The sequence below is a fragment of the Oncorhynchus tshawytscha genome, linkage group LG07, assembly GCF_018296145.1.
Source record: "Oncorhynchus tshawytscha isolate Ot180627B linkage group LG07, Otsh_v2.0, whole genome shotgun sequence".
NCBI classification, from domain to species: domain Eukaryota; kingdom Metazoa; phylum Chordata; class Actinopteri; order Salmoniformes; family Salmonidae; genus Oncorhynchus; species Oncorhynchus tshawytscha.
The window spans coordinates 30,080,919-30,092,765 of NC_056435.1; the positions used below are offsets into that span (position 1 = coordinate 30,080,919).

The 11,847-nt window shown below is 41.8% G+C and overlaps 1 protein-coding gene across 1 annotated transcript in view; it reads left to right on the top strand.

The window, feature by feature from the left end:
• cntn3b (contactin 3b) overlaps positions 1-11,478 on the top strand; it is a 68,768-nt gene extending 57,290 nt beyond the window's left edge. The window contains exons 15-23 of the mRNA XM_042324280.1: positions 1,337-1,495; positions 1,591-1,740; positions 2,236-2,306; positions 2,692-2,926; positions 3,336-3,445; positions 6,132-6,318; positions 6,477-6,589; positions 7,054-7,219; positions 7,758-11,478. Of these exons, the coding sequence (XP_042180214.1) occupies positions 1,337-1,495; positions 1,591-1,740; positions 2,236-2,306; positions 2,692-2,926; positions 3,336-3,445; positions 6,132-6,318; positions 6,477-6,589; positions 7,054-7,219; positions 7,758-7,864 (1,298 nt within the window). The 3' untranslated portion in view covers positions 7,865-11,478. The remainder of the gene's footprint in view (positions 1-1,336; positions 1,496-1,590; positions 1,741-2,235; positions 2,307-2,691; positions 2,927-3,335; positions 3,446-6,131; positions 6,319-6,476; positions 6,590-7,053; positions 7,220-7,757) is intronic.
• Positions 11,479-11,847: the final 369 nt, after the last annotated feature.

The window sequence follows — 11,847 nt, forward strand, 5'->3', positions numbered from 1 at the left end:
AAACATGGTGGTGGCAGCATCATGGTTTGGGCCTGCTTTTCTTCAGCAGGGACAGGGAAGATGGTTAAAATTGATGGAAAGATGGATGGAGCCAAATACAGGACCATTCTGGAAGAAAACCTGATGGAGTCTGCAAAAGACCTGAGACTGGGACGGAGATTTGTCTTCCAACAAGACAATGATCCAAAACATAAAGCAAAATCTACAATGGAATGGTTCAAAAATAAACATATCCAGGTGTTAGAATGGCCAAGTCAAAGTCCAGACCTGAATCCAATCGAGAATCTGTGGAAAGAACTGAAAACTGCTGTTTACAAATGCTCTCCATCCAACCTCACTGAGCTCGAGCAGTTTTGCAAGGAGGAATGGGAAAAAATTTCAGTCTCTCCATGTGCAAAACTGATAGAGACATACCCCAAGCGACTTACAGCTGTAATCGCAGCAAAAGGTGGCGCTACAAAGTATTAACTTAAGGGGGCAGAATAATTTTGCACGCCCAATTTTTCAGTTTTTGATTTGTTAAAAAAGATAGAAATATCCAATAAATGTCGTTCCACTTCATGATTGTGTCCCACTTGTTGTTGATTCTTCACAAAAAAATACAGTTTTATATCTTTATGTTTGAAGCCTGAAATGTGGCAAAAGGTCGCAAAGTTCAAGGGGGCCGAATACTTTCGCAAGGCACTGTATGTAGATATTCCATTAAAAATCAGCCGCTTCCAATTACAATAGATAGTCATTTACAACATTAACAATGTCCACACTGTATTTCTGATCAATTTGATGTTATTTTAATGGACAATTTTTAAAAACATTTTCTTTAAAAACAAGGACATTTCTAAGTGACGCAAAACTTTTGAACGCTAGTATATGTTCAACTGCCTCTCCTGTGAAGCAGTGACGTGCGACAAATGCCTAGCTTCCTGAAGCGGGTCACATATTTGCTGTACTTCTCAATCTTGCTGCATCTCTATCTCACTCACTGTCTCTCTCTAACTCACTGTCTCTGTCTCACTCACTGTCTCTCTCTCAATCTCTAACTCTTTCTCTCGCTCTTTCTCTCTTCACAAATGTACCCCTCCCATGTCCCTGTTCGGTGTTAGTGATCCTGTGTTCATAATCACTTCTCAGCCTCACATATCACACGTCTGAATTAAAGGCCCCTGTGAAGCCGGACCAAGGACACAGCCCTTAATTGGATGGAGTGTAATGGCCTTGATATGTAACAGGGTCAGCAGTAAAGGCAAGAGCATAATGAGTTGGGAATGGGAGGGGTGGTGGTGGTGTTGTGAGCCTGGTGTGGAGGCTCACTTTGCTAATTGTCTGATTGAGTCAGGTCCCCCCGGGCCCCCGGACACTGTAGCGGTGGAGGAGATCACAGATAGCACAGCCCAGCTCTCCTGGAAACCTGGTAGGGACAATGGCAGCCCTATCACCGGCTACATCATCCAGGCCAGGACACCCTTCACTGTGGGCTGGCAAGCTGTAGACACAGGTAGCTAATACACCTAGCATACAGTACAGAACAGAGCACACCTTAGCCATGCTTATGTAGATGGTAATGTTGAACGCTCTCCTTTCCACTTCCAGTTCCCGAGGAAATCAATGGCAACACGTTGACAGCCACTGTAGTGGGTCTGAATGCCTGGGTGGAGTATGAGTTCCGGGTTGTGGCCCGCAACAGTGTGGGCATGGGAGAGCCTAGTCCAGCCTCAGCCAAGACCAGGACAGAGGATGCCAGTGAGTGTCACTCCTCTACTCTCTCTAAAATACATATGTAGACACACACACACACACACACACAAAGTGATATACACAGAACCCTGACATCTGACTTTAAATGCTGGTTGAACCAGTTGCTAATGTGACAGATTAAATGTGATGGACCATTTACTTTGGGTAAATACACATCAGGATGCACATGAGTGATCCGCAAATCTTTTGTGCAGAGCCATGCACAAAACAGTTGTCAAGTAAAATGGCATTTTCTGACTATTAAACTTAACAGCTAAATCAAAAACGAAGTTGTTTATTCATTGTGAGACTTGCTATTCGAGTAGGAGGATATACTCCAAAACATGTTGGGTCGCTCGTATCAAGGGAGAAGTTGTGGTTTGTAAAATGAAAAAATATTCTGGATGCATTTTAAAACTGTCGTGGGGCTAGACTTATAGACCTGTAGTTCAGCTATGTTAACTGCCTTCTAATTGCTTTCCTTTGGGCTTTGCCTTACAGTGCCTGATACAGCTCCCACTGATGTTGGAGGCGGAGGCGGCACAAAATCTGAATTAGTGATAACTTGGGAGGTAAGTCATCTGTCAGGTTTTACTGCTCTCTCCATAGCCTGGTAATGGTTTTGCTTAATTGTGCAGAATTGAATGGAGCAATTTCATGACCTGCACTAGAGCCAGCCCCTCCGTTCTGGGGTCTGGCCTCGGAGTGCCAGCCCCCAATGTGATTCAACTCCGGGAAAGAGATTGTTTCTTTGAAGCTCACTTCATCCACAATGATGTACCAATGCAGGGAGAAAAGGATCTGTGGGTTGTGGTGTAGGGGGGAAAACGCCGCATCTAATCATTGCAGCTCGTGTTGAAGCCCTCTTTGGCGGGTGCTTGAGGACAATGGCAGGGGTGTCTGTGTCTTTGTCTGTATGCGTTTTAATATCACTATAGTTTTGTGTTTCGCTCCCAGCCCGTGCCTGAGGAACTGCAGAATGGAGAGGGCTTCGGTTACATCATCGCCTTCCGGCCACTGGGTGCTGTCACTTGGACGCGAGTGGTCATCTCCACGCCTGGGGTCGCCCGATACGTCTTCCGCAACGACACCATCCCGGCCTTCTCTCCGTTCGATGTGAAGGTTGGGGCGTACAACAACCGCGGGGAGGGGCCTTTCAGTTCCATAGCCACAGTGTTTTCAGCAGAGGAAGGTAAAGGCAATGGCAGCCAGTGGAACCACGCTCAAACAGCTCCTAATCTTTTGTATTCTGGAGGCACGACCTTGAATAGTAATGATGAAATAAGTTGGTTCAGACACTTTTCCCCCTCTCAAGCTGGGAGTTTCAACTTGATATTAGTTATTGTTATTGCAGAGGTAGATTACAGGAAATCCTAGCTGACACTTACTACACTGGGCTGTCAGTGAGGTACTGTGTTAATTGAATTTGCCGTGAAGATAGTCTTCCCTAATGTCAGTCACAGATCCCATTAAAAACCAAGCCCAAGCAATATAGCTCTCTCCAGTGAAACTACAGGTCTATTCTCTGCCTGCTTCTGCTTCCTATTAGTGTGTTTGATGGTGTTGAGTGAGTGGTGCTCACCAGCTCTCTATTTCTGCAGTCCCCAGTGAGGCTCCTAAGAGGGTTTGGGGCAGGAGTGTGTCTGCAGCTCAAATTGAAGTGATCTGGGAAGCCCTCCCTGCCACCCCTGAAAGAGTGCTGGGTTATGAGGTAGGATTCTCTCAATTTGCTCAATAAATAACCATACTTGCATTCTAAATAGTAGGCATTTTAGGCATGCGAAAATATAACGGTTTATAGTATGTGAAATTTCAAGTATTCTTTAAATGCCAGGTTATTACTCATTTAGGCTTTTCATCGGGTAGAATTTGCTGAACACTTTTGAGGAAGAGAATCATCTCTCCAGACTCACGTGTGTTTGACAAAAACTGATAATCTGCCGATAATGAGATAAGATGATACGCGCTATACCAAATGAACAAATGGCGTAAATCAATGCAATTGCGCATTAGATGACTCATTCTCAGGATGGGTGAGCCTAGTAGCTTGGTATTTGTTGCTTAGTGCATCCGTTTTGACTAAACAGTACGTTCTGAAGAGTATATGGTATGAATAGTACACATTATGTAGTTGTAGTAAGTAGTAGGCAATACAGATTTCGGACACGGCCAGACACGTTCTGATGCCATTTCTAATATTTATATGCAAATCAGTAGCTTTATTTAAACTATTTTAAGACGATTCTTGAAATATTCCCTGGAGTGCTGTGTAAATGTAACATTTCACTGAATAAGATATCATGAGAACTTCTATAACGTTGACAACAGCTTGTAAATAGTATAGTATGTTCACTCCTGTACCTATAGGTAACTACAAAAATAATGGAAACACTTGAGTAAATTAGGGATACAGAGAATATTGACAGCAGGTGCTTCCACACAGATGTAGTTCCTAAGTTAATGAAGAAATTAACATCACATCATGCATAAGGTCAAAAATGCTGGGCAGGCCATGGCTATGCCTCATGACAATGCCCCCATCCACAGGGCACGAGTAGTCACTGAATGGTTTTATGCGCATGAAAACGATGCAAACCATAGGGCATGGCCATCTCAGTCACCAGATGTTAACCAAATAGAACGCTTATTTGAGATTCTGGAGCGGCGCCTAAGACAGCGTTTTCCACCACCATCGACAAAACACCAAATTATGGAATTTCTGGTGTCACACTGCTCCAATAGAGTTCCAGACACTTGTAGAATCTATGCCAAGGTGCATTGAAGCTGTTCTGGCTATTAAGCCACTTTATGTTGGTGTTTCCTTTATTTTGGCAAGTTTCACAAATGTACATGTGTGTAATCTGTACAGTGTTTGGTGAGCTGGAAATGTTATTTTCTGTGTATATCCCACTCCCCCTGAGACACCCTCAGAGAGTGGGTGTTGCTTAAGGGTTTATCATAGTCCAAAACACCAAGCAGTGTTCTAGAATATTGGACCGTTGGCTTTCATACTTTTCGACTACTCAAGCAATTTCTCCAACTAGTGTCAACACATTCAAATGAATGGAGGATGCGTACCAAAGCCGCGTTGGTTGGGAATTGTGGGGAAGTGCCCGTTCAGCTGTGCGTCTCGCTCGGATAGTGTTCTCAGAGCCGCCTAGCTATGTCACATTGGGACACCAGACTATCGCGTCTCAGCTTCCTGCGGACTATGATTTACGCTTTATACACTGCTGCTCTGAAGACCACCCACCAGAGGCTTCTGAAACCTGATGAGGAGAGCTATCATCCATCCATTTAAGAACACATTTTTTCCCAGTGCTCTTTCAATCCCTCTCACCCCTGCCCCTTGGCACAAAACCCATGGTTTCCATGGCAACGGCTATATTGTGTAGATACAATAGTGTTATCATGTCACCAAAAAGGATTTCAGAGAGAGAGGCGCTTTTACGGAGGAAAGCTGTTGTTATGCATCTTAAACCTTAGCCATTGGGTACAGTGGAGGTCATAGGATTCTGAAAGACATCATAGACAGATGCATTAGTGTTGTTTGTTTTAGTATCCAAACAGGCAGGATAGGTCTAAACTGATTTGCACAATAATAGGCCCATCATCTACAGAATGGAGCTAGTTTTTAACTCCAGAACAGTATATTGTTTTGGGGTGAAAAATAGTATCTAATAGATTCATTTAGTTTCATAGCAATACCAGGAATATAGGAGTGCGGGTAGACTTCACTTTTTCTCTCTAATTATGTATTGACTTAACTCTGTCACTTAATACCAGAGACTTGAATATTGTATATGACCCTAAACTAGCATTGGATTATTTCATTTGCTTAATCAAAAATCTCTTCACCTGCATCGTTAATTGAAAGTTAATACCCTCAAGGGAACTAATTAAGCACTGTGCCTCGTGTTAGAGAGAATACAATATTCATCCATGCTGTTGCTGGATGTATTCATTTCTAAGTACAGAAACTGTATTTTAATCATTGAAAGTACATATTCCCCATGAGGGGAATATATTTTCTTTTACCAAAAAGGGGAGATCTAAAACATAGTATTGACAGAATATCCCTATACTTTGTCACACAAGCACTTTGTCATAGTCTACTTTTAGGGTTACTATTGGTGCCTTTGTAGAATAGCCATAGGGTAGAGAGGATGGTGTATCAGCAATTGAGAACCTAGATATTGAAAAATGTATTATTCAGTGGGAAGCCAGTCCCCTACTGCACACTAAATGGCATTACAGATTAGATGAGGAGGAGTGAGTTCTAATAATGTGATGAAATTAATCACTTGTGTGAGTTAATAAAAGTCCCCATGGCTAGGATTGAATTTTTCCTGTCTGATGTCTCAACCTCTTGTTGTTTTCTTTCCATTGGTAAACAGGTGGTGTATTGGGAAGATGACACCAAGCCTGACACAGTAGGCAAAGTGAGAATCTCTGCTAACTACTCAGCAGTCAACGTGACTGGACTGAAAGCCAACACACAGTATTACTTGGCTTTGTGTACCTTTAACACTGCTGGGACAGGGCCACAGTCTACACCCATAAACGCCACCACCAAGAAGCCACGTGAGTGAATCTCGTCAGTGGGTTTTGTGTCTATTGTACATTCAACTTCAAAATGTAAGCAGAACTGAAACTCTTTCGTTTTTTCCAAGCATACACACATTGCTGTATATGACCATCTCTCTTTTCTTCTCTCATTCTTCATCACTACCCTCTCGCAGCACCTGGCCAGCCTCCTCTGAACGTAGAGTGGACCATGATTGGATCTCTGCTCACTCTGCACTGGGATCCTGTCACAGCCATGGAGACGGAGGCAGAGGTCATCGGATATCTTGTACGTCTCATGTCACTCTAACTCTATTATTTTGTCAAATACAACACAACCATCTCAAACGCAATCTTTCAATTAGTGCTGCTTTGTGTGGGTGGTTTGATTTGAAAAAAAGGAAGAAGCAAAGAGCAGGTAGTTGGTCGGGGGTGTAATGAAAGAAGTGTATTCAATACCATCGCCTCTGGTCAACTCAGCCATATTGATAATTAGTGGCTCATATTGGTAGGGTTGTCCACAGGGACAGAACATCCACAGCTTCAATCAGCCAGCCGCACTGTACTGTCACAAAGCATCAGGATTCATCTTATCATCCAATCAGCAAAATCTAGTCACTCTCCTAGTTTGAATTCCCCCACTCCTCACCGCTCATTTTAGCCAGTCTTTCATTTTGAGGTTGTCTGTTTTTGCAAAGTTACTGTGTGTTGCTACATTTTTGTATTTTGGGGGTTTTGCATTGCTGTTTCTAGGTGCTGTTGAGAAGACACCGGGATAATGAGGTAAACAGCATCATGACAAACAAAACCAGGTTGGAGCTGACGCTGTCTTCCAACGACAACTACCTGATCCAGATCAAGGCCCTGAGTGAGGGCGGTGAAGGTGTGGGCAGCGAACCCATCCACATCCACAAATTAAGTACGCTTGCCATCTCCTCTTCCTGTGTCCATTGATCAAGTTTTGGCGATGATTCAACCAGCCGAACAGAACATTTATTTTGGCCTCGTTGCACCCCTCTTCGACCATGTGTAATATACTTTTTTGGGGGTGCAAGAAAGGCAACCTTTTTAAAAATGCATGTACAGTGCAATCCATCTCTGCCATTGGGTTATTATTCCTTGTTGACTGCACAGCTCGGCTGTGTCTAAAATAGTTGAATGCCCCTCCCGCTGTGCAAAATTGAAACAGGGTTCAGTTTTCTCTAAAGAGATCTGCTCTAATGTGATATAAGCCTTATCATCTCTGTATACTTTAATGGCCTATCCTGTTGAAAGTCATTAATAATGGAGATATGGAAGCACTATATAATTCACAGTTACTCTTTGATTTATGATGACTTGTCAGCCAATTTTGCAGATAGAGACAGAAAATGCCCCGCTTTTTGCTTAAAAAAAAAGAAGAGTAGAATCTTAAGTTCTTGAAGAGCTTCTCTCTAACTGGTGGTTTATGGTTTCAGGCATGGGCGCACAGGGCTCGGGAGCGTCTCGGCTTAGTCTGCTGTCGCCGTCTCATCTCTCTGCAGTCCTCGTCAGTGCTCTCATCCTCCTCAGCTCCTCCTGGTGATGCCTGGTCACAGCCCTCCTACCGACCCTCCTCTCTCTCCCTCTCCTCTAGGAGGCTGCTCCTGCATTCACCCTCAGTCAGAAGGGGCAACGGGTGAAAACTCTCTGTGGCAGTGCTGGACAGAACAGGAATTTTAAAAGGGCCATGCATTGAGGATTTCAATAACGGGCCGATAGAGAACGTGAATTTGTGTGCATTATATTTTACAGTATTTCCTCTCATGTCATAAGTGCCGTCATGCTGTAAAAACATTTTGGAAGTGTTATTTTGTTTTTGCCAATGGAATATACTTCAATTTGGGAGTAGTGATGTCTACATTCTATATGTTTGATACTGATCCTTGAAGAATACTAATGCCTTAAATCCATGTAGATACCAAAGTAGTTGACGGAAAAAAAGGTTTCATTGTATTTATTTCATTCATTTATTGGTCTTTCAGAGGTAATCTGAGGTTTTAAAAAATGGTTTTTACCAGGTGGAGGTACAGTATGTTCACATACATTTTTAATTGTAGGGTTAGCTGCTCAATGGAGAGATGTGTTTTGGTTTATATGGGTCAGATGGCCTTTGATATAGTAGCTAACTATAGATGGCATTTTGGATTATTATTATAAGAAGTTGAAGAAGTAGAACTTCAAAAAGTAAAAAAAATATACTAACTAAGTTATGACAACAGGCCCAGACTTATTGTAAATTGGCTACTATAGCATATAAAACCAGTTTTACTTGGTGATCCGAATCATAAAATATTCTGTCAAGTGATTTTTGTAACTGCAGCTAGAACCTTACCCTGTATGTTTTGTGTTTTGAGCTTTGTTAACTCATCAGGACCAGGGCTGGATACTAGATCGATTACTTGTGCCTCTAGCCCACTCATTCCTGCATAGTGAAAAAGTATTAGGCATCTTACAAAGATGCTGGCTATTGAGCTTTCGACCCCCTCTCTACAACAAGCTGATGGGACTTGGCATTTTGGTCTGTATCTCAAGCTCCTCTAAATAATTGATGCAAATCACAATGAATTCGGTGAAATGTTAAGGTCCCAGAAGGAATAGAATCATGTGGTGTTGCCACTTGTAATATTCTGCATTCAAATGACCTCTAAATGCTAAATAAGTCTTACCGATTATCCAGAATTCAGATCACCGGTCTGCAAAATATATATAAAGTATACATGTTTGAGTACAGGACATATTAGTGCCTTCACTGCACATGCATACCTGTCATATTACAAATTGAGGGACATACCCATTCTTTCTGGATCAGTTTTTGGAAATGAATTATCAGACGGATAGAAACGAAGTAACTGAGTGGGGTGAATGTGAAACCCCGTTAATGGAAATGGGTTGATGATTCCAATTTTAATTATATACTGGAACACCTGATATAACAATGGGTTGAAAACTTTATAGAAGTAGAGATGGATCCGACTGTATGTAGTGTGGAAGTTTGGTCTACGTTTATGGTCTGGTGAGATCCTGTGAATAATACATCTATGATTGGATCTGCAGCACAATTTAGCAGCTATTAAAGCCTCTAAATAAATGATGTAACGTTAAAGGAGCTTTGACTGGAAATAGAGGAAAAAGGTTGGCTGCTGTCATAATGTCCCTCTCTGCACACAATGAAGTACATCCTGAGCTGCTAGACTAGACACAGTAACTGCTAAAGTACTTCGATTAGCCTGATGTTGAGTGAGAAACTGGTTCCTGTTCATGTTGTTGTCTGATGGGTCCTCCATCATAAGTTATCATTCTGGGGCCACTGGTGTAAGTTTGGACTTGCAGTAAACACTCGACTACTGCTATAAAGAACCGTGCCTTCACTGAACTTGGGACTGATTAGGGCTGGCTGAGCTATGATTACATTGTTGTGAGACTGTCCCCGTCGTCTGCGTTTGCACTCATTTCCCAAAGTCGAATGTAAGCACAAGGAACTGATCCAAGGTGACTGTGTGACTGTGTCCCTGCTCAGCCACCAGAACAGGTGTGCAGTCCCTAGAGGCCCGTAAAGCCCAAGCAGCGGACACAATCAGCCTATCTGCTCCTTCAGTGGTTTCATAAAGGCCTGTGCTCTTTGATTAGACTGCTGCAGCCCAGTCAATAGGATATTGATTTTCCTGCCCCGTTATTGCAGCTGTCACAATTCAGATGCTTGATTGACTGATGCCGAGGCTTCCTGTTGCGCATGCTTTTGTTGGGTACTGTTGGAGATGTCCTTCCCCACTCAAAGTTAAAATCATAAGAACACAATGTAATATACAGTACATGTTTTTTTTTTAAATAAGAGCTGCTATGAGAAACTGGTGTTTTAGGTAACATCCCCCTACTAAGAACTTTTAACGGATTCAAACGGCTCCACGTTCATAAGTGATCTTACTGACTTTCATGTGAAAATGAACAGCATTTTGTTCCTCGTTAAAGCTGAAATCCGCATAAGGGAAAACAGCACCCCTGTTCGCCCCCGGCACATTTGTTACTGTTTTGTTTTTGAAACGGAGGAGAGGAGCATCCAGCTTCGTAGTAAAAAATATCGAAACACATACTCTGCTGTTCTATTGTGCGTGCAATGCGGTGCAATGAGAAAACGGTGTTCGTTGTTTGAAGTAACTTTGTTGTCGTTATCGCAAATGGACATGGCAGTTTCATCATTACGGATTCCAGGTTTAAAGGTCATGTGTTGGTTAAGAAAGGGAGCTAGTCATTTTCCTTTGTCTTTTTGACTCTTCAGCCCTTTTTTGGAAAAAAAACGTCCATCCTACGCTGAAGATATGCATTGATATAGCAGTGATAGCCTTTGCTTTTTCTCCAAATGATGAACAATAGGCTTTTTAGGTGTCAAACTGTCTGTGGATTAAGCCTGTGTAATAATACTACTATAAAAAAAAGTACAGTGCAATGTCAGTTCATTTCAAGGATAAAACCTTGTAACACAGTGTATAATACAAATAGTGTAACTCGTAGACCTTATCCTCATTCCTGTACCCCATCACCTGATCATTATTTCTGTATGCTGGTTAGTAGAATAGTGTATACTTACCAGTACACATCCCTCACACAGTGCTAGAGTATGTGGATTTACAAATGAGTCCTTTATCAAACTTGGTCAGACTATCCTATAATCTACGTAGCTATAGTTCTAAGTACTTGTTCCTTGCTGACTGTAAAATAGAGGGGGAAATGCTGTACCTTTTCTGGCCTTGTACTTTGTTAATTAATTCTAAATGCAATCTAACACCATTATGTTAGCCATCGGGTCAACTGAGTTTGATTTTAAAGGATTCAACTTGATATGATAAACACTGATTATGGTTACTCAAATATTCGCTTTAGTTCTGACAAATGTACTTGGTCTAATGTAAATAGCTTGCATATATATTTTTAAAGCTGGCCTACAAAGACAACCTACTGATATTTTATACAACTTGTGTCCCTTGATTTTAATACTGATAGTTAATCCATGATCTCCATGAGATAACTGACCTATAGAACTGCGTTTTCATATTGAAAACTAACTGTTTTGTCTTGTATACTAAAATTGTGCATGTCAATCATTGTTTTGTGAGTTTGTGTTGAATTTTCTAAAATTGTATCTTAATAAACTGTTAAAATGTTTACTGCGGCAAGTTGTTTGCGTTCAAGATCCCCTTCTTTATTTAAAGCACTGCATCTGTGACAGCATGGTCTTTTCCACTTCCACATTAGACAGTTAATGGTTTTCCAGCACCATTTGACCTTTTAATATTCATCACAAGGGACGTTTAGTATGAAAACAGCAGGGATTTATTATTTGGCACCCATTTGAGGTTTGATCGTCTTCAGCAGCCCCATTCAGTGCTGTTAACATAGCCATTGTAAATCAATTTGATATCTTGGCACAATTTCAGAGTGGTGATAGAATTACTGATATGTAAGTGCTGGATTATGCAGTGGTTTTTTTTTTACATGCACTGGTAACGCATATGAATGCCTAATTGGGTCGAA